The sequence below is a fragment of the Suricata suricatta genome, chromosome 16 (assembly GCF_006229205.1).
Source record: "Suricata suricatta isolate VVHF042 chromosome 16, meerkat_22Aug2017_6uvM2_HiC, whole genome shotgun sequence".
NCBI lineage: Eukaryota > Metazoa > Chordata > Mammalia > Carnivora > Herpestidae > Suricata > Suricata suricatta.
In genome coordinates this window covers 17,393,430-17,415,416 of record NC_043715.1, presented here as the reverse complement: position 1 = coordinate 17,415,416, position 21,987 = coordinate 17,393,430, and the positions used below count along the sequence as shown (strand labels likewise).

Here is a 21,987-nt window from a genome sequence, read left to right as displayed (position 1 = left end):
GCCTTCTTCCCTTGGTGCCAGGGGAAACAGAGCCGGGGCAGCAGGAAGCCCAGAAGTACACAATGTTTTATTGAAAAAAGTCAGGCATCAGCTGGCCAGTTCCATTCGGCTTTGCTCCGTGGGGGTCCCTACCCACAGTAGCCTGAGCCAAACAATCCTGCAGGTGGGCTGGGCCAGACCTCCCCCCCTCATTACCCTTCCCCTCCTCTCTGATGGTGACATCCAAACAATAAATATGCAATAAATAGCGTTCCTGGGCAGGCTGCCTTCAAATCCCTCATCAGCTCCCACCAGTCTTCTCCTGGGGTGCTGGATGAGAAAGTCCCCAAACCTCTCAGGGTCCCATAGAACCTTGGATCCTTCTCCATTGCCAGGCCCAGGCCCAGTCTCCAAGGAGACCTAGCAAAGCTGGGTCCAGGGCAGGGCCAGGCGAAGCAGGGCTGGAGGGTGGGTGCTAGGAGGGGACTGCTACCCTGGACTCCTCCATTCTAAGCCACAGTGTATATGAGGCTCAGGAGTAGATGGTGATCACTTCACGGCCACCGCCACGCACCAACAGCACACGCTCCAGGCCCTCGGTCAGCACCTCCAGGAACTCCATGTCTGTACAGCATCAAGTCAAGGAGGCAGCACCAGGGCCAAGGGCACCCAGGGAAGTCTGCCCTATTAATCAGAGCTGGGGTAAGCTAGCACCTCCTACCCTGGGGATTCTAGGGGGAGGAGCTCGTGGCCTGACCTCCTGTGTGTCCACCTCCCCACTGCCGGCCTCTACACAAAAGGATACAGTTCTCATCACCTTCGCTGTTCTTGGGTGGGCCAGGCATGTTCAGTAGGACTAGGCGGGCATCGTGGGAGCGAGTGACAATGACTTCATTGAGTTTCACAGCAGTGTGCATGCGCCGCACATTAGACTGGTCCCTGCAGGTAATGCAGCTGATCGTGGACCCCACCCCTGGCCCACCCAATCCCACCTCCCCCATCCCATCCCACCCCCCAACCCCAGACCTCAGTGTGGTTGGATCCATTCTTACTGCACTCACGGTTTAATATGCACCAGCTCCCGGAAATTGTCAGGGGCGTGGCTCGGGTCCCAGGACTCAGCTGCCATGTACTTGTCCCGAGTCCATGTCATCTGGATCTTGTCAGCCCCAGCTGCAGACTCGTCTTCCTCGTCCGAGTACAGGCTCTCCAGCCGCAGGGCTGAGTGCCGGTCCTTGACCAGCTGGGCCTGAGGAAAATCAGAGGAGGTGGCCTCAGTACCATGGAGAAAGGGGGGCCTGGCTGGCCCAATAAAATCACTTGGTTTCAGGGAAATGGGTACTGACTTGGGTGAGGCTGAGGGGACTCATTCTGATGCCCCAAACTGATGGTGTCTCCAAAGTCCTGACCTGCCACCCACCCTTGCCCCAAACAAGAAAGCCACTGACTTCTCGCTCCCGCTCTGTCTTGGTCAGCCTCATCTGCCGCAGCATCTGGGACCGCTGTTCCATCATCAGTGTCCGTTCATAGGTATATGCAGAGATGTCACTGTTATGCTGGGGAGAGAGTGGGCCGTGAAGAATGGGCTACGTGGGACAGGGTATCTGCAGGGCCCTAGGGGAGGTGACTCACCATCTCTACCACCTCCACCTCGGCCTCAAGGCGTAGGTGGTATAGGAAGATGGCCAGATCCTTCTTCATCTGGATGCTGTTGTCATCCATCTGGGCCACTGTGAAGATGCGCATCCGGCACTTCCTCCACACCTGTGGCACGAGAGCAGGTGAGTGGTTTAGTCACATTCCACCCCTCCAAAAGCCCAGCCCTTGCCACCAGGGCCCAGCCGCCAGGCTGACCTTGTGCTGGCGCAGCAGAAAGGGCAAAAGCATGAGCATGCCACCGTCGTGCACGATCCACCACACATCAATGTGGCCCTCCAGGTAGCGCTCATGGTTGCTGGGGTAGAAGGCGATGTTCTTGGGCACGAGCAGGGCCAAGTGGGCAGCCGTGGTACAGCGCACAGTGTCTGGGGAGGAGGGCCACTGCTGACTGCCAGCCAGTGGCCCTCCAGCCTCTGCCCTCACCTGATCCCCAGCCCCTCTCCCACACAGCTGAGCCCAGGACCTATCTATCCCATCACAAACCAATAAAGGTCTTCCAGGCACGTGGGTCCTCGCTCTGTCGCCAGCCATAGGGCCAGCCCAGCACCACAGAGTTATGCCTCATGCCACCCAGGCCACAAGACTGGATGAGGTGGGCCAGCCCCTCTCGAACCTTGCTGGCTACCACCACCTGGCAGAAGCCCTTCACCTTCTCAATCTCCATCATATTCTTGATTGTCTGTAGGAAACATACCAGGGTCAGGAGGCAAGGCCATTAGCGTTCCCTCTGCTGGGCTCCCTCCCAACAGAACGACTTGGAGGCGGGGACAGAGGAGGAGCAGGAAGTAAGCTGCCCACCCAGGGGCTATGTTTTTAAGATGCAACAGCCATAAACCACCCCCCACCCCCACCCCTGCCTTGCTTCATCTCTTATGTGGCAGCAGTGCTGTCCACCTGGCTGTTCAGGATTAGTCCCCTTCCCTTAGGAGTCAGCTGCAGCCCAGACACCTCTAGTTGGCCCCACCCTGCCCAGCAGGCACCTGCTCAGCAGCCTGGGCCTCGCCATAGCTCTCCAAGAAGCTGCCCTGGATGACAGAACCGACAATGGTCAGGCCCTTGCCAGCCTTAAGCTGGGAGGCGAAAGTGAGGAGCCGCGGGTACTTCACGTGAAGGTCCTCGTCCAGCTTCAGCAGCACCAGCAGCTGAGGCCTGCAGTGGCCAGATGGGGAGCCTGAGACCTGGGCCAGAGGTTTCCAGGAAGCTCCTCTTCTTCCCCTCTCAGCTCACAGGCCCCCACCAGTTTGAGGAGCAGGGATCCAAGGGCACCACTGACAACCCCAGGACAGGGAACATGGACTAGGGAGGAAGAGCCAGCACCTCTTGATCCTCCTACTCTGACAGCAACCCCCTGAGAACCTAGAGTGGCTCCTGCCAGTCTGGGTGTGAACTCACCGCCAATTCTTCGTGTGAGGAGGTCCCTCCTCTAGCCGCAACAGTGCATAGCGGGCAGCACTCAGGGACAGGCCTCGGATCCCATCACCCCACTCCTTCTCGGCCCTGCAGACGCCAACCACAAGCTGGTGAGCCCCTGGTCCCACCCATGGGATTCTGTCCATGTGTATGTGAGATGGAAAGCAGCCAGCCCCTGAGTCAGAGAACCCCCAGCCCCGCACCCATGGTGGCTAGCGAAAGATGGCTTAGCTCCCCCAAACCCAGCATACAGACTATGTCCACTTGTCCCAAACAGGTGGCAGCCCCTCACTCACCCTTGGTATTCAATGTACTTGTAGATCATGCCTGCAATGAGCATGGCGACCAGGGCATAGTACCAGGAGGAGACAAACATAAGGGCCAGGCAGAGGCTCATGCCCAAGAAGGAGAGTGCCCTGGGCCAGAGGGGGGAAGGACCAGAATCAGGAAAGATCAGTAGGGCCCCAAGCCAAGCCTCCAACCCCCCAACCTCTCAACAATAGCAATTACTGCCCATGAAATTCAAACCCCATCCTAGATGGGATGGGACCCCTAGCTTCCCCCAAAGTTCTTGTGTCAGAGGACTTGGCTCAGAGGTCCAGCTGGCACTTACCAGTGATAGTACTTGAACCGGGGCCGCCAGTTGGGTGTCCTTAGGAGCGTCTGCACAGCACAGGCCAAATTCACAAACAGGTAACACATCAGAAAGAACCTGCAGCACAGGGAATAGTTGGTACAGAGCGGCCTCCTTGGCAGCCAGGTGCCTGATACACCTCATCTCCCCCAGCCTGGTGCTGGTTTAGGAACTCAGAGTGTTAAGGCCCTGCCCTCTGTGGGCTCAGCCAGGTCTCCTGAGCCTCACAGCCTGAGGCAGATGGGACTTCTGTAAGGGCATCTGCAGAACCAGGTCTTAGAGGACGGACAACTGTCTGTAGGGCGACAAGGTGGGAAGGTGGGCTGCAGCCAGGGGGAACAGTGCAAAAGGATGTGCCGAGGAGTTCTCAGTGTCTGGGGATGGCTGGACAATATTCAGGCCTCTGGCCTGGGTGACCAGTTGGATGAGGGGCTGTCATGAGTGTGGAGAAGAGAATCTCAGTGGAATACAAAAGGGTCATTTTGCATACACTGAATCAGAGACACTTGAGGGACGTTGTGGTGGGTATAGGAGACGGGGACATGGGCGAGGCCTGCTGCGTGAGCCCTTTAGCTGGCAGGAAAGAAAGGGCAGACAAGAAGGTATGAGATCTTACTAGAGAGGGCAGGCCAGGGGCAGAAACCTCCAGAAGGGGGAAATGGTCAGCCCCCTGAAGGAAGAGCCACCTAAAGGCTGAGACACATGCTCTGGCTTGGGCAGTGAGGGGTCACCACCCCATGATGGTGGCAAGAACAGTTTTGGGTGTGCCATTTATGGTGGCACTGGGCTGTGGTGGGGAATAAGAGAGCACTGACTTTGGCAGGTCTGGTTGAGGCTGGGGGTGGGGGGCTACTTCCAGGGGGAAGGAGGACCCATCAGGCCTATAGGCTGACCGGGGCAGTGAGCAGTAGTCCTGTGATAACCGAGCAAGCAAAAGGGAGCATGGGCAGCAGAACGAGATGTGTGAGGAGAAATGGAGTAGCCACTGGCAGAGGTGAACACAGTAACCACATGAGCTCTGCCTCAGGGATCCCCGGAAATTGCCACATTCTGACCACCTCCCGCAGGGCACTGGGGGATCTCAAATGCCCAGCTGATTCTGGAACTTTGAAAGCAAACAACTTCAAAAACAGATGGGTGGGGCAGTGGTGGCTTCATCAAGGCACTAGGCACTGGGTGCTGGCTCTGTCTGGGAGTGGAGGCCTCTGGCTGCTTGCTCTGGGAGTCTCCCACGGGCGAGTTTGGGACCTATTGGTCTCTGTAAAATTCCTGCATAAGCGCGAGGCTCACTCCTGCATGTAGAGGTAGGCTGAGTTCTATCATGCACACTTCTCCCCATACAGCCTGATACGTCTCCCAGCTGCATCCTCAACACCAGTCACAGGGAGGTGCTAGGACCTCTGGCTGACGGGTGCCGAGGGTGCGAGGAGCCCTTCCCAACACCATTCTCCTGCCCTGCCCCCCAGCTCACATGGATAGAATGGGAGCCACCATGTCGAGGGAGGCGATGAGGATGCCCAGCTCAGCAATGAGTGCTGTCAGGAGGAGGGCCCACGTTGGTTCACCATTTGCCTTTCCGTGGCCAAATACCTGCAAGGGTCAGCAAGGGAAGAAGTTGGTCCCATCACCCCCATTCCACACCTTGGGCCACAGCCTGGCCTCCATCATCCCCAAGTTCCCCCTCTGGGGCTCAGGTCACACCTATGCCTGTCCTGATAGGTACCACAAGTTTCTCTGCCCTCCCATCTCTCCAGGCCTCTCTGCTGTGGATGAGCCATAGATAGGCCATGAGGATTCTGGCCACAAGTAGCTCTGCCAACAGCAAGGCAGGGTCAGGGCAGCCTTCAGCAACTTCCCGCAGATGGTTACGTGGCCCTGGGACCATCACAGGCCCCAGCAGGATGCAGTGCATCCTTATCCCCTACCTCTCTACCCCAGCCAGCATGAGAGACGAGCAGTACCCAGGAGGAGTGCAGATGGGCTCACCCTGAGGAAGGGAATGATGTTGTCCTTGGCGATGGCCTGCAACAGGCGTGGTGCCCCAGTGAGGCTTTGAAGGCCGGCACCACAAGTTGAGAAGAAGGAGCCGATGACGATGACCCAGGGCGAAGGCCAGGCCAATGTGCCCACCACCAGGTTCCTGCTGACACCATCTCCGTACCTGCAGGGGCCAGGCTCAGGCCATGCTCCATGCAAGGAGCCCCCAGACCCTGGGTGGGGCTGCCCAGAGTGAGGGATGTCAGCAGTTAGGAAGGATGGCTATGGTGGGCAGAGCTCTGGCCCCTCAGCAGAGAAGGCTAGTCCACCAGCCCCTATCCTCTCCCTCAGCCCAGCCCTGGTCCTGATGTCACCATCCTCTCAGATGAAAAAGTCCTGATGGGGCTGGACTCACCTGGTGGCACAGACCACCATTGGCAACCAGCAGCCTGAGGACATGTGTGGGACCACGCGTACGAGGGGAGCTGGTGTCAGGGCAGGCAAAAGCTGAGCCCCCTGCCACAGGGAGAGGCCTAGCTCACTCACTTGTCGCGGAGAACCACACCCTCGATGCAGGCGCCAAAGAGAACCACGCTGCTGAAGTCTGCAGCTGCTGTCAAGGAAAGCTAGGCCTCTGCTACCACTGCTGCCCCCACTTGGTCCCCACACGGAACCCTCACGCCCCTCGTCCTAGCCTTAGCCAGTAGACGCAGCTGAAGATTTTGTGTTGTGTGCACACCCCTCTGAGCCTGTGCACGTGAAGAGTAAGGTATATCTGCATCCACCCATGTATGGTATGTCTGAGCGTGCCAGCTAGTAACTTATATGCAGGCAAGTGCCTCCCGCCCCGCTCCCCCACCCACCCCAGGCCTGGGAAAGGATACACACAAGGGAGGTTGTAACAATGGCCAGAATGGTCCCCACAGGAATGGACTTCTGGGCATCGCGGAGGTCCCCGGAGCGGTTTGAGCCAGCCATAATGCCTCCAAAAACAACAAGACATCCTCAGGGGTGCCCCTGGGAGACAGAGCAGGGCTGGGTGGGCAGGCAAGAAGTACTCACCTGTTACAGAGGGAAAGAAGATGCCAACCAGCACGGTGAAGGAGGTGGCGATGTCAGCCACCACATACAGGGGCAGGCTCTCCTTCAGGCCGAGGGCATCTGTGGAAGGCAGCTCGTGCTTCTCCACGACCTCTCCCTTCTCCAGGTAGGCACTCCACAGGTTTTCTGTGGGAGCAGCGGCATCACTCCTGCAGCCCCACTTACTTCCCAGGGGCAGTTTGGGGCTGCAGATGTGAGAGGCTCTGGGGGTTAAAGATGGGGGGGAGGGGTTTGCATAGGCCACAGGGAAGGAGCTGTTCTGGCTGTTAGTCTGACAGGCAAAGGTGGCTGAACCGCCATCGGCCAGAGCGTCACCACTGCCTGCCTCCTAGACAGAGGCCCTTTATGGCTCCTGTGAGAACAATCCCAGGCAGCGTCAGGGGCTGGTGACTAGGGAGAGGGGCTGCCAGAACTTTCCGGGGGCTGCTGCATGCCTGGGATACTGGCCAAACAGGCTCTTTTCACTCAAAACCTAGCTGCCAGGAGCCAGGCTGAGAGGACACTGCTACGCTGGGAAGGCAGCCAGACCTGTCCCCCATTCCTGAGCTGGCCACACAAGGACAGCTCTGTGCTCCACTCCCTGCCTCCTGCTCAGTCTGTGGGTCAGAAGCAGGAGGACAGGAGGGAGGACGCACCGTGGAGCACACCAGCAGCTGCGCCAGGGATGCCAGGGATCTCGGTCACATTGTTGACCAGGAAGTAGGGGTCACAGGAGTCAGTGGTAAGGTTAGGGCTGTGGCAGAAGAGGTTCCAAAGCTGGGTGGCCACTGTGTCATTGTTCACCACGGCTGTCTTGGCACAGACGTCAAATTGGTCCCGGGACAGGGTCCTGTTGCCCAACATGCATACTCTGTTGTGGGGAAGGGGGAGCAGAAGCATCAGCACCTGCTCAGCTAGAGGCCCCAATGTGTTCCCATCCTCCAGTCTCAGGACTCATGGCATGAAAGGCCATCTACTTGGGAGGAATGTCAGTGCAATTCCTGGAGGTATTCCCAGGTTACTTACGGAAACACAGGAGGCTCAAAAATTGACTTGATTCCCCCGGCATAGATGGACAGGATGGAGATGATCACACAAGCCAGGAAGAGTGAGGCAAATTTGTTCACATACTTGACACCGACAAATACCACTAGGGTCATGAAGGTCAGAAAAATGGTCCCATATACCCGCATATTGTTCAAGGTGGCACTTGATGTATCATGAGCGCCCGTTGGGTAAAAAATGGCAGCTGGCGGGGCAATGTAGGTCTGAAACAAGACAGATCAAGAAAGTTCAATCTTCCTATTTGGAAAATGAATCCTGTCATTTTGGTTTTCTTTTTAATATTCAGAAAAAAAAAACCCAAACCATATATTATATAAGTCCATTTATATAAAATGTCTAAAATGTATAAATATGATTAAAGATAGAAAGCAATTTAATGTTGCCTAGGGCTGGGAAGGATGGGAGTGACTATCAACTGTGGGGTTTCTTCTTCTCAGGGGGATGACAATGTTCTAAATTTGATTGTGGTGATGGTCGTACCACTCGGTGAATATACTAAAAACCACTGACTTGTATACTTTACATGGGTAGTGAACTGTATGGTATGTGAATTGTATCTTAATAAAGCTATTATTTAAAAAAATGAATTCAGACACAGGAAACAACCTGAATAGCTAAACAGCCAGCAAATAAATAATAACGATAGTACTGGGTTATGAACCAAAGAATAAAGTAAATATCCAGGAGTCGACACTGATATAAATACATGATTAAATAAGTAAATGGGGAAGAGGAAAAATTGTCCTTACAGAAAGAATCCAAATAATACATGTAGGAGTGTGGGAAATAGAAAAACAAAAAATAACCCCTCTCCCCTACTCCAGAAGATCCAGGAGCAGAGCCATTCTACAGGCAAAGGACCTGGGGTGTGAAAGCCAGGCAGTTCCTGTAAATATCTCCTACTGTCTGGATCCCCAGGGGCGGGCACTGGTTACCCTGTACTCCCCACTATCCACCTCTTCTTCACCAGATGGGGAAGTCCAGTGGGGAGGGGGAAGCTGAATCAGAGCACATATGGGGCTCATGGAGGGGGCACTGGCCTCCAGACAAGGTCCTGTTCACCCTGGTTTAGGGACGAGGATAACATGGATCTGAGGAGTCTTGGGCACAGCGCCTTGGGGGAGACAGACCTTGCCAGAGGGGAGGGGAGCATGAGCAGCCTGAGCCTACGAGATAGGGACTATATGGAGAAGACCAGACTTGGCCAGGGCTTAGCCAAACTCACCAGCAAGATCTCAATGGCACCTAGGATGTACATGGCTGCAGCAAATGTTGTTCCCAGGTAGAAGCACAGGCCCACAGCGCCTCCAAATTCTGGCCCCAGTGAGCGGGAAATCATGAAATAGGAGCCCCCGGCTACAACAGAGAAAGTCAATGCCAGTTCTTCTTTAAGAGGGTTTTCCCCAAAACAATCCCTCACAACCACCCAGTGTGACGGGGACTGTTTTTCCCATTTACGGATGAACAGAGGGTTGGGAGGCTTGCCCAAGGTTGCATGGTTAGTAAGTGGCCAGGCTGGGGCTGAACCGCTTTCCCATCTGATTCCAACACCAGCACGGGCCAGTAAAATGACTGCTTTGCTAGGGCAGCTCCAATCCACAACAGAGCCCAAGTGGCCCACTGTCCTCCAACTCCCTGCACTTGGGCCAGTTCCTACAGTCTCCTCTAGCTAAGTAGGTCTCATCTCAGCCTGCCCCACCCACCTCTAGGGCTGTGTCTATTTGTCTGACCTCCCCAGACCAAGGCAAGAGGTGTGTTGTCAGGTTTTTGTCCCCAGGACCTGCCACCATGCTGTAATCCTACATCTAAGATCTCTCCTGAAGGGAACTGATAGGGTCGTGAACAGGGATCTGTGTGCAATGCTGCTCATGACAGTGTTTACGACCGTGGAGAAATAGATCCCAGGAGCAGGAGAATAATCACATATATTAGGTACAGGCATCCTATCAGTCCTGTTTAAATAACCAAATAAACTATTTCTAACTCAGGTTGGTGGGATTATGGATTCTTTCAATTTTCTTTTAAATATTTTTCTTCATTTTCAAACCTCTTTATGGTAATCAGATACTGCCTTTCCTCCTATTACCTTTATACTAATACTAATAAAGCTATTATTAAAAAAAATCCATCGGGTGCCTGGGTGGCCCAGTTGGTTGGTGTCCGACTTTGGCTCAGGTCATGATCTCACAGCATGTGGGTTCGAGCCCTGCATCGGGCTCTGTGATGACAGCTTGGAGCCTGGAGCCTGCTTTGGATTCTGTGTCTCCCTCTCTTTCTGCCCTTCCCCTGTATGCATTCCATCTCTTTCTCTCTCAAAAATAAATAAACATTAAAAAAATTTTTTTAAATAAAAATAAATAAATAAATAAAAATCCAGGCACAGAAGCCAACCTGAATAGCTAAATAGCCAACGTGAAACAGTTTGAAGAAAATATTCTTCAATATTTATTTGCAACAAAATAAATAATGGCGCTGGATTATGAGCCAAAAAATAAAATATATATTCAGAAATCCACATCAGCATAAAAAATGGTTGAATAGAGGCACCTGGGTGGCTGAGTCAGTTAAGCATCTGGCTCTTGATTTCTGCTAAGGTTATGACCTCAAGGTCCATGGATTTGAGGCCTGAGTCGCGCTCTGCACTGACACCTTGACCCTGCTTGGGATTCTCTCTCACCCCCTAACTCCTCCCCTTCCCTGCTCATGCTCTCTCCCTCTCTCAAGATAATAAATCAATAAAAACTTTTTAAAAAATGGTTAGGGGCACCTGGGTGGCTCAGTCAGTTGGGCGTCCGACTTTGGCTCAGGTTATGATCTCGTGGCCTGGAGCCTGCCTCTGAATCTGTGTCTCCCTCTCTCTCTGCCCCTCCCCTGCTTGTGCTCCCCTGCCTCAAAAATAAATAGACATTAAAAAAAATTTTTTTAATGGTTAAATAGGGGCACCTGCGTAGCTCAGTTGGTTAACTGTCCAACTTCAGTTCAGGCCATGATCTTATGGTTCATGAGTTCAAGCCCCACATAGGGCTCTCTGCTGTCAGCACACAGCCTGCTTCAGATCTGTCTCTTTGCCCCTCCCCCAATCATTCCCACCTTAAAAAAATTTTTTTTTAATTTTTAATGGTTGAATAAATAAATGGGGTCTCTGAGAACTAAGTCCTATCTCATTATCCCTGCTGAAAATGAAAACCCTCTGCATTGTCTACTTAATAATGCATAGTGTCCAGACTCTTTGGTTTGGGCCGCCCTATGTGTCCCATCATCTTCTTTGTGAACCCAGGACCCTTTGAGAAAAATTACTTTTATACTAAACAAACAAAACATAAAACAATAGCAATCTCAAACTCAAACTTAGGATGCTCCTAAGTGCTGGCACTGTCATAGTCAGCAACTACAACCTCACCAGAGAGCTGTTTGGGGGGAAAGAGGGTGTGGCTTGGCAATGAGGGTTCCTGGGCATGTCAAGGCTGATCCTGGGCCCCTTCCTCCCATCAGGCCTGGGGTGGCGCTTACCCACCTGGAACCACACCATTGGTGGCGATGGCGCTCATGGAGATGGCCGTCAGCAAGGTCTGTGGGAAGGAGGGCTTAGGTGAGCAACTCAGCCAGGCGGGCTCTGTGGCCCCCACCCGGTGAGGATACTCACACAGCAGCAGCAGATGAGCACGATGAGGAGGGCCTGCAGCACACCGGCCGTCCCCACCATCCAGGTCAGGCGCAAGAACAGGATAACCCCGAAGATATTCTGTAGGCAGGGCAGGTACACCCCCATTAGGGTGCCCATACTGGGTGCCTATCGAGCAGAAAGGGAGGGGGGAGCACAGAAATCAGAGGGTCTCAGCTGCACCGGGGAAGGCCAGCCTCTGATCACTCAGAAGTCCCCTTATTCCCAGGGTGTTCTATCAGAGAACAGGTTGGAGAGGGGAATCCTGAGTGTAGGTCCTGGGGAGCACAGGATGGGTGGGTGACAGCTGGGATATCTATGTTGACTTCCATATATGAAGATGTTTGGGACTGGAAAGGTACAAAACCGCTTCTTTTCAGACCCCCACCTGTAAGCTTTTGAGCCTCACCTCCCCCTCAAGGTACTGCTCCCTTCCCTTCCTCTTTTCGGCTAAACTTCTGGAAAGAAAACTCTGCCCTCTGATGCCCACCATCTCACCTGGCAGGTGCCATGTCACCCACATCAGAGTCCACAAAGTTGTCCCTGGCACTCCCCTCCCACTCCTAACTCCAGTCAACTCCAGTCCAGGTGGATACCAAGTCCTGCCCAGTCGGCCTCCCAAGCTGCCCTAAGATCATCAGCCTGCCTGACTTCAGCCTCAGTCCCTTAAACCTGGGGCACCACACCTGTGGCACCTGGATGGTACCTTCCTGTGCCGGTTGACCTCTCTACACTGCAGCCCACTCTGCAGCTGGAGAGGGTCACTGAAAACCAAGTCTAATCTCATTATCCCTGTTTAAACCCTCTGCATTGTCTCTCCTAATCCACAGGGTGGGCCAGACTCCCCAGTTTGGGCCACCAGGTGTGCCCCATCACCTTCTTTGACAGCTTCATCCCCTGATGACATTGGTCCCTCATAGCCTCTGAACCAGGATGTGTGCTGAACTCTGCCTGGAAGGATCAGCCCTGCCTCATTGCCTCAGATAAAACTTCAGGGCGCTTTAACTGTTACCTCTTCTAGGAACCTCTCCTGAGTTGCCTTAGGTTGAGTTGGTACTTCCTCTTGCATCTCCTCAACACATCTGAAATACCCTTCTTTTTTTTTTTTAATGTCTTTATTTTTTTATTTTGAGAGACAGAGACAGAGAGTGAGTCGGGGAGGGGCAGAGACAGAGGGAGACACAGAATCTGAAGCAGGCTCCAGGCTCTGAGTTGTCAGCACAGGGCCCAATGTGGGGCTCGAACCCACGGACTGTGAGATCATGACCTGAGCTGAAGTCAGATGCTTAACCAACTGAGTCACCCAGGCGCCCCTCTGATACACCCTTCTATCACAGTAGTCACTAGAGGTCATGGTAATGGTTCACTGGAATGTCTCATGACCATATTAGGGTATACTTGGTTTGTTTACTTTTCTATCACCAGGAGGCCCCACAGGTACCCAAAAGGTGGTCCTGAGCCCAATAAGTGGTGCCTTGGAAGGCCCCTGGGATAACCTGCTAGGAAAATCCTGAATAGACAATAGACACTTAAGCTGAAGGACAGGTAAGGAAGGTCCAGTGGGCAAATCCAGGCAGGATTTCTCTACTTTCTAAGGGCAGAGTAGGAGACAGCCAGGAGGCCAGCACAGAGGCAAGGATAGTATCTTGTGAAAAACTGAGACCCCATGAATGCCGCCTCTCGGGTAGGAGGGCCCGAAGAACTTCCACCAGAGCCCCAGCAAAGCCTGCTGCCCTGGAGCAGGGGTGGAAAAGAGAACTATTGGCCACAGGAGCTCTTCTGAAGGGTCCACGCCTGGGGTAGGATCTCTGTGCTGTCTAAAGGGACCTCAGAAGGACCTGGAAAGGCACAAGTAAAAACAAATGGTCCCTCGAACTGGTGACAGACACACCTTATCTGGGCTCTGAGCCCTTCACAGAGGCCCTGGACCACTCACTGGATAGTGCAGCTCCCAGCCCTACCCCCATTCTAAGCTGAGTCACTCTAGGGAAAAGGCAGTGTGGGAAAGGGCAGGGCCGGAAATGCTTTCTGCATCCCCAAATAACCTCTGGCAGCCACAGAAGGTCATCAGGCCAGAGCCGGAGCAGTGCCATAGAGAGGCTGCCTTGGGTCCGCTTGGGGGCCCACCCTTCCTGTTTTAAGCCTCCTTTCCAGAGGACCCTGCTCAGACCCATCCTGGGTGAGGACCACAGCTCAGTAGCTCCAACTCCCTAGATTCCTGATGACTCAGTACAGACTGGATCAGCCTTCTCCTTGCTCCATGGCAAAGCTACTGGAACGGAGACACTCTTGCTGTGCTCTCCCATCCTAACTGGGTCAGCTAGCCAGGCAGGTAAGATGAAACTGAGGCCCCGCATCCTGACAGGCTCCTCATAAAGCTAAGGGACCATGACTCTTTACCAACCCAGACTTCCTTCTGACACTCCTGTTGGGGTGTGCACTAGCCTTTCTCAGGGACCTTATTAGTCAACCACCAGCTCCCTGGACTTGGCCCTAAGAAACAAAGAGAGGCTCTTACTAAGGATTATCCCCCCCGCAAATAAATAAATTAATTAATTAAAAAAAAGAGGGCACCTGGGTGGCTTCGTTGGTTAAGCGTCTGACTCTTGATTTCAGCCCAGATTCATGGGATCAAGCCCATGTCTGGATTCTGTCCCTCTCTCTCCCTCTGCCCTTCCCTCACTCATGAGCTCTCTCTTTATCTCTCTCTCTCTCAAAATAAAAACTAAAAATTTCTTTTAAAAAAAGGATTCTAGCATCCACCACAGGCAACACGCTCAGAGGCTACCCCCTGCAGGGCTAAATAAGGACAGCCAGAGATACTCAGGGTTCTCTGCCATGGGCAGTCCAGAAAATGCCAGCAAAATCACAACCAGCAGATAGGGCAGGGGTCCAGTCTGTGTGACCTCAAGATCTCAGCTGCCCTCTCTAAAGTGGGGGCTGGCTTGCCTCCTGGAGGAGTACGGTGAGGGGTGCACAGTGGCCTGGTCTACCCTCTCTTTGGGCCACCCCAGCAAGGTCCACATTTCATGGACAGGTCCGAGGCTGGGTCTCCAGCTTATCCCAGCCAAGAACTTCTTTGGCCTGTGCTGACCTCCAGCAAGAACACTATGGTGGGTGCCAGCCAGACCCAAGCTCCTTTTAAATCACAGCTGTCTCCTAAACCTCAGGAAGTCAGTAAGTGGAGAGGGAGGGCTCCTTTTCTTCAAACAGAAAAAGTAAAAAACAAAAACAAAACAACAACAACAAAACACCCCAACCTCTAGTCTTCAGTTAAACTTCGCCCCATCCTATGGGAGCTGAGCAAAGATGTGTAAAGTCACTCTGAAGAGAAAGGAGGGCGGGAGGGCCAGAGGCCTGGGTAGCGATGGGGGATGGGACCACGAGAGGGATAGATAGGGAAGCCCCAAGAGGCAGTGTTTTGTTCCAGTCACTCCCCCTAACTCTGGCACTCAAGGAACACAGGAGCTATTGGTGATGTCTGCCTATGGAGGCAACACAAATGAGGGGCAGGTTTTGGTCACCTGGCTACATAGTCCCAGTAGAGACAACGAGGTTCCTGATTCCCAAGGTAACACCCTATCCATCCGGATGGAATGCCAGTGCTCTGGCCCTCTACAGTCATAGAGCTCACAGTGAATCCACAAATCTGTCTTTTAGTGTACGCAATGGTCTTGTCTAGCTGAGTCACCTTAGGCGAGTTACTTAATGCCACTCAATTTCCTTATCTGTAAAACTACGGGTAAAAACAGCACATGTGTTCACAGCTTTGTTGTAAAAATGACATGCACGTCCACTCCTTAGCGTGATGTCTCGCACACAAAGAGATCAGAGTAAAAGCAGCTGTCACTCTACCATTTCTGAGGGTCTTCCTGGCCCTCTGCCCTTTAGCCCTCTGCCTACTTCAGGGTCTTCTCTTTACTCCACCCCTTAAAGCCTTCTTCAGCCCAAGGCACTCAGTGCCCATCATCCATGCTCACCATACCTGGTACCCACTTCCCCTGGGATGCTCACAACTGCCAATTCCATAGCGTTGAGTCAGTCTTCCTAGCAGTGGCCCCTCTGCTGCCCAACCGACCAGCTCACCTTGGCTGCTCTCCGGCGGGTGCCCTCCCCACTCTCGGCTTCCTCATGTTCCTTGGCGCCCTGGGTGAGGTTGGTGTAGCTGACAAGCTTGCCCAGGAGAGATGATACCTTTGGGCGGATGTCCAGCTCTTCCTGTGAACAGAGCCACAGGGTAATCTGGCAATGGGCCTGGCAAGTACCAGGCTACCTGTGGTGGCCAGCAGCCTGGCCTCTGTCCCCTTGCCAAGCCCTGAAGCACGCCTGGGCCTGACCCAACTCTTGCCTGGGAAAGCCCAAGCCAGCCTACTGGGCAGGTTTGGGTGCCACACCCCAGCACGTGCCACTCAAAGGCTCAGCCCAGTGACTCCTTTCCTCTGCCTCATCTTGGCTACAATCACTACCAGCCCATTTGTGAAAACTACCTGCCTCAGGGGAGAGGGCAGGGCAGGGCAGAGCACGGCTGGCAGACAGGCGAATGGCACACTTCATCCTGTCTGTTCTGCCTGGCTACCTTCCAGCTATGAGTGGACCTCTGGGACTCACATCTGCCCTCAATTCTCCCATTAAAAAGCCATTGTAGTAAAGGAAGGAAGCCAAAAGGGGGATGCCTGGAATAAGTGAAGTTTCTCTTATTCACCCAAACCCTGAGCTGCTCAGATGGTCTTACCTGCAGGCCCTAGGCCTAGTAACGCACCTCATTCCCCAAGGTAGGATTCTGGCTCATCTTGGGGCGGAGCCAGGTCAAAGACTTCTGCTTTGCAGAAACTTGCTGCTTTTCCAGGTCAGGAGACCTTCCAGGGCTCAGGCTCCCCAACCGCCACCTGAGTCTAGGCCTTCCCTGTTGCTGCACCCTCCCCAGCACCAAGCCTCTACCTGCCTCTTGCCCACATTTAGTTTCTTCCTGTCAGTCAGCTCCCTTCTGACCCTACACACAAGGAGAAACCGGTTTGGAGAAGTGAAGATACCGGTCTTCTGGAGCATGTGGAAATTGAGAAGCCCAGGAGATTCTCATGGGATAGCTGAATGTGTGGGTCAGAGTTTAGAGGCCTAAACCATATCTTAAAAATCTTGATCCAATTTCTGAGCTTATGTCTGAAAAGTATAAAATTCAAGTTCAGAGGCATAAAACTGGGAATGTTTCCAGACAGGTGTCCAATAAGGCTGCAGGTGTGGAGACAGAAAGTAGAAGGACCAGGCCTCCGTACACATGAGGACAGAGTTAGAGGAGCCAATCAGGGAGGACATGGGAGAGTTCACAGAGAGGGAAGCATGAGGTGTACTATGAGTAAAGGGAGAAGAGGAAATCCTGAGGTGAGAAATCCTGACAGACGGTTACCTTGCTGAGGGGCTACACGGAAATCACCCGTAGAGGTGGTAACGGTGTGGCGCTGTGAGTGGTCTCTGGGAAAGCAGTTTTAGTTCAAAAAGGGCCAAGGGAAACAGACAAAGAGAGACTGAAGGAGGAGCCGAGACATAACTGCCTGCTTAGCTCAAGTCTGAGTTCTGAAAGGCTCCTGTCCCCCACTCCCACCTGCCTGCCACACCTGTGGCCCAGAACAGCTCTTCAGCTACCTCAAACAGTGCCAGGTTCCTGTCGTAGTAGTCACTTCCTCTGGAAGCCTCCAAGGGACAAAGGAAAGGGCTGCTCTCTCTGTGGTTGCCATGCCCTGTGAAGAGAGAGGGACAGAATCCCAGTTAGGGACTGCTTCCCGAGTCCCTAGCACACCAGCCCAACAAGCCAGCCCACAAAATATCTCCGTAGGGCATTTTAGGGGCGAGTGTTACCAGGTTGGGCCTCAGGTTCACGGCATATCCTGCCAGCCTCCATGAAGGGCCAGAATTGCCGTGTGTGCGTGTGCGTGTGCGTGTGCGTGTGTGTAAATGATCAAAAGCTTTTGCATCTTCTCTAGGGCATGGGTGGAAAGGCCCCAGGCATTCTGGCTCAACCACGTGTTAACGCTGAGGGGAGGAGCCAGCATGGAAGGGCGTGGCCAGATTCTGGTCTGCCCTCAGACCACCCCACCACCGCGCCCCAACTTTCCTTTCCCAGGCCTATCTGGAATTCCCAGCGTGCTGGGCGCTAGGGGCTTGGCGTCCTCAGGGCCTGACTGGGTGCTGCCTTCCAGATAGACAAAGCCACACAGGACGCCTTCAGCTGTCATGGCCAGCGAGCCGCTTGCTAGCTATCCCATTATGCACCGCGCAGGGGCGTCCTGGAGGGCAACCCGGGGCATGCTGGGAGGAGGGGCAAGGACTGTCCAGCGGGCGGAAGTGGTTGCAAGGAGCCATCAAGGGTCTCCTAAGAAAGCCCTACCAGAGCCGGTTTAGGTGGCTCTTGTACTGAGCACGGCCTACCTGCGGGACGCCTGTTGGTCTCCCTGTCCCCAGATCTCAGAGACTTGCCCCAGATTAGGTGCGTGGCCATTACCAGACTCGACCCACCCCCTGGGGCTGGTCAGTGACTCCGTCAAGGAAACCTCCCAGAAAGGAACCAGATGAGCTTTCTTTCTTTCTTTCCTTTTTTTTTTTTTTTAAATAAATCTGACTTAAGTTTCAAAGTTGTCTTTTTCTGATTGCCCTGTTTTCCAAACTTTATCTTTGTTAGTTTTGGTGGGTGACAGTCCCAGTTTTCCATTGAGCAGGCAGAAGACATGAAGGGCTCCCTTTCTAGTTGTTAAATGCTTCCCCCACCCCCTTCTCAGACGGTATGGCAACTGCGGCAGTGGCTGGAGGCCTCATGGCAAATGGAAATCTGTCATCTAAGTTCAAAAGAGCCATGTTGGTGTTGGATGGCAATAACTGTGGCAGCAGTGTTAGCCTGGTGTCCAGTGATGGAAGTGGCAACAGAATTGTCATCACCAACTCAGACTGGTGGAATGTTCCAGCCATGTACTGACCATGCCTTGATCTGTGAGAGCTATCTGTCAGCTTTCTCTGGTTAAATGCCCAAAAGTCATTTCCCTTGTTTGCAGCTAAGAATGCAGAATGATGCATCCTCCATCTGATATATCCTCTCACCATTGGTATAAGAGTCAACTTGCCTTCTCTGAACCAACAACACTCAGTAGGTACTGTACTGTGGATTCTTTATGGCACAGAGATGGAGAAATAAAATGTGTCCATGACAATTTTGAGGGCAAAGTCAGCCTTCCCAAGCATGTAAAAACAGTATGTCGCCTCATTCAGTAACCTGGACTAAGTGAGCCAAGCTGCTCAGTCTTTTGAGTTACATGATTGTGTGTAGGTCAATGCCAACAACAAAGGCAGCAGGAGGTCAAGCCAGCCCACTGAGTCATGTTAAAGCCTCATGGCTTTAGCTCCTCACACGCCCTCTGACATTTGCTGTGCCCTTGATGTTTGTTCAAGATCAGGATAAAGAGCCACAAGAAAATCAGAAAACCCAGTAACAGTGCTCATTGTATTAATAACCCTTCAGTGAAAAGTACTCTTGGGTTTTGTGACCTCAAAAAAAAGTGTCTCCCCTAAATGAATTGGATGCTTCATTTTGTCAGAAAACGGCAACTATAGAGCTCATCTTGTTTTCCTTTGTGCATTGACTGCCAGGAATCTCCAAGCTAAATTTAGTCTTTAGATGCAGTCACCATCTGTCTCACCTCATCCTTGCCCTCTTCCTCTTCATGGTTATGATCTTTCTGAGGGTGACAGTCCTTTGGGGAGACACTTTTGTTGCATTTATCTCTTCTGACCCTTGTGTGGAAGTAGGTTGGAAATAAATGATAAATTATGCTAAACTCATGCAGTCAGCCTATCCCAACCATTGTTGCCTGTCTCTCTAAGGAGAACTGCACTAGTATCCAGAAAATGCAGAGCTGAGCACATGGCAGTCCTCCCAAAATGCCTGTGAATAGTCCTCCAAAATCAAGCCAATCCCTTGTCCTTTCAGCCATGATTCCAGAGTGGCTGAGAGGCCATCTAAGAGTTGCCTTTAGTCATCACAGTGACACTTCAGTAGATATCATTTACCCCCTTTTAGTAACAAGGAAAGTAAGGCTGAGTCAGAGACAAGGTCAGCCAATGAGAGGGCCCAAATCTGGGTCCCAGGATCCACTAGAATCAGGTGGGATCTAAGCTGCAGATCCTACTCCTATTCTGGGTTCCAGTTCATCCCAGGGTGCACCACAGCCTTTAACTAGAGAATGACTGGGGATTGCAGTCTGCCTGGCTTGGATTCCAGAACCTCCTTCTGTGTGACCCAGGGCAATCTGCTTACCCTCTCTGTGCTCCTTTGGTTTCCTCTTCTCTGAAGTAAAGGAAGAAACATCCACTCAACTACCCAGATGCATCAGAAAAGGGACAATCTGGCGCCAAATTCATTCCTTGACTTTTCCCAAAGACCCGTTCAAGGACAGCACCCACAGAACTGTGGGAATATGCAGGGACCTAAGCAGTGCCTGGATGTTTGTACTGCCTTCAGCTATTCCAAAAATTCCAGGGCAGGTCTGGGCATGTTTGCCTGGCCAAAGCTGCTCAGACACCAACCTGAGACCCCCAGTGAATCAGAGCATGGTGTGGGCCTGGGGACTACCTGTGAAGTACACATATGTGTGTTCTTGCCAGCAGCTGGGAACACACCGGCTATAACTGGGGATCCAGGTGAGACTCCTCATCTCTGTGCCCACAGGCATCTGCCAGAGGTACGCCTCTGGATGGTCCCCCCCGCTCCCACCAGGCCATCATGGGCTGGATGGATGAGAGGCCCATCTGTGCTCCTTGAAGCAAAAGTATGGGCCTTGAGAGATTCAGGTACCAGGTTGGGGTGGCCCCATGAGATGGATCTGAGGCTGTTTTTGTGCCCCTTGACCCTTTGCAGTACCCACCAAGAAGGATTATAATCACTCACCAGGGCGCATTGTGTCCCCCATACCGCAGACACAGCCAAGTTCTGGCTGAAAAGGAGCAAGAGAAGAAGGAGGGGAGATAGTGGGAGGAGCTCTCCCAGCTTGGAGGGACCTGGCAGGACGCAGCCAATGTGGCTCCAGGTCCCTCCAGTCATCCTGAGAGGCCAAGGAGGGGCCAGAGGCTAGGCTTGGCTCTGCTTGCCCTTGCCCGCTGCTGCAGGCTGATCCTAGGGATGCAGCCTGGCCCAGCCTCTGGGGGAGAAGAGCCTTCCCGAGTTAACAGGGAAGCAGGGGATGCTGGCTCTTGCTGACCACCGGAACAAGGCTAGGGGCAGGCGGGTAGAGGTGGGGTGTGTGCATGCACACAACCTTCAAGCCTGTAAGACCTACGTGTTGTCCAGCAGCCCACACCACTGACCATCTCAGTGCCATCTCCACACATAGCAGTCAGGTGTGAGAGCCACAGCTACACACTCACACAAGCACATACACATGCTGCTATATGTACAGACATGTTTTCCCAAAGTGAGTCCTGGCAATGACAGTCCCCCCCCCCCCCCCCGCCCCCCGGGGCCTCCTGTGGTGGGAGGTGGAGAAAGGGTCTGGGGAGAGGCAGGAACCCGGGAGAAGGCAGGGATGTACCTTTAAGCTCAGTTCTAACACCTAGGTTAAGAGGGTGCTGGAGTTTCTAAGCCTGGGTTTGATTCCCCTGGGGCAAATTATATAACTGCTCCACTCTTCAGTCTACACCTTCCTAAGCGTGAGTAACAGGACCTATCCCCTGAGAGAAACTGGGAGGATTAAACGAGTTAATTCACGTGAAACGCCTAGACAAGCCTGCTTCTGTGGAGTGCCCTACAGATGCCCACTGTACCTACAGCCCGAAGGTGGGATCAACACGAGCTAACTCACAAGCAGTTACCCACAGACCCCCTCAGGCAGGCACAACCTGGCGCCACACGGCTGGGAGAGGAGGGAGGGTAGTCTCGGGCAGAGTCGCTGAAGCGCAAGCGGACAGGCGAGGCGAGAGGAGGCTGGGGGAGGTTCACAGAAGCTGGAGGGACTGGGGTCCGGGATGTGGCTGTGCTCCCAGCCCGGAAGGGCGAGAGATGAGGGTGCTCGGCGCTATTCACTATCCGGACGGCCCCACTGGCCTAGCCTCCTTCGTCGGCCACGTCTGCAGCCCCCGCCCGCGGCCCGCAAGGGAGGGGCTGGGGTGGGGAGGGCAGCCGGGCCGCGCGCGCCAGGGGCCCAGAAAAATAGTGTCTGCGCCCGCGAAGCGAGGGAAGTGGCGGCGGCGCAGACTAAGAAAAGTTGGGCCCGCATCGACGTGTGCTCGCACAGTTCGGATGTCTGTGCGAGCGCCGGCCACGCGTGGCCCGCTCCCCTGCCCCCGCCGAGGCCCCCACCCGGCGCGCCCTCACCGTCCGAGTCCTCCCGCTCCGCGCGCTCCCCGTAGTCCACCCAACTGAGACCCTCGAGGTTGTCATAGTCGCCGCGCCTCGGCCCGTCCACCGGCACCACGGTGAAGTGAGGCATCGCGCGCCCTCGGCCCCGCCGCCCCGGCTGCCGGCCCGGCGGTCCCCGCCGCTCCCGGC

At 53.8% G+C, this 21,987-nt stretch overlaps 1 protein-coding gene across 4 annotated transcripts; it reads right to left on the bottom strand.

The window, feature by feature from the left end:
- Window positions 1–48: 48 nt before the first annotated feature.
- On the bottom strand, window positions 49–21,928 carry SLC12A4 (solute carrier family 12 member 4). 4 transcript variants are annotated; one of them, XM_029924503.1, is made up of 25 exons: window positions 20,392–20,880; window positions 19,762–19,791; window positions 17,103–17,197; window positions 15,552–15,683; window positions 11,448–11,594; window positions 11,319–11,373; window positions 9,030–9,160; window positions 7,766–8,007; window positions 7,396–7,610; window positions 6,722–6,886; window positions 6,544–6,642; window positions 6,206–6,263; window positions 5,669–5,843; window positions 5,154–5,272; window positions 3,662–3,760; window positions 3,345–3,464; window positions 3,031–3,135; window positions 2,619–2,787; window positions 2,122–2,317; window positions 1,834–2,003; window positions 1,612–1,743; window positions 1,428–1,535; window positions 1,041–1,228; window positions 785–918; window positions 512–603 (listed from the first exon to the last, which is right to left on the bottom strand). In XM_029924503.1, exons 1-25 carry the CDS (start codon window positions 20,411–20,413, stop codon window positions 512–514), a joined length of 3,198 nt encoding a protein of 1,065 aa, XP_029780363.1. In that variant the 5' UTR covers window positions 20,414–20,880. The 4 variants fall into 4 exon arrangements, with proteins under 4 accessions (XP_029780362.1, XP_029780365.1, XP_029780363.1 ...); XM_029924502.1 differs by lacking the exons at window positions 19,762–19,791; window positions 20,392–20,880 and adding an exon at window positions 21,814–21,928 and having other exon boundaries at window positions 49–603; XM_029924505.1 differs by lacking the exons at window positions 19,762–19,791; window positions 20,392–20,880 and adding an exon at window positions 17,598–17,707 and having other exon boundaries at window positions 49–603; window positions 17,103–17,199.
- Window positions 21,929–21,987: the final 59 nt, after the last annotated feature.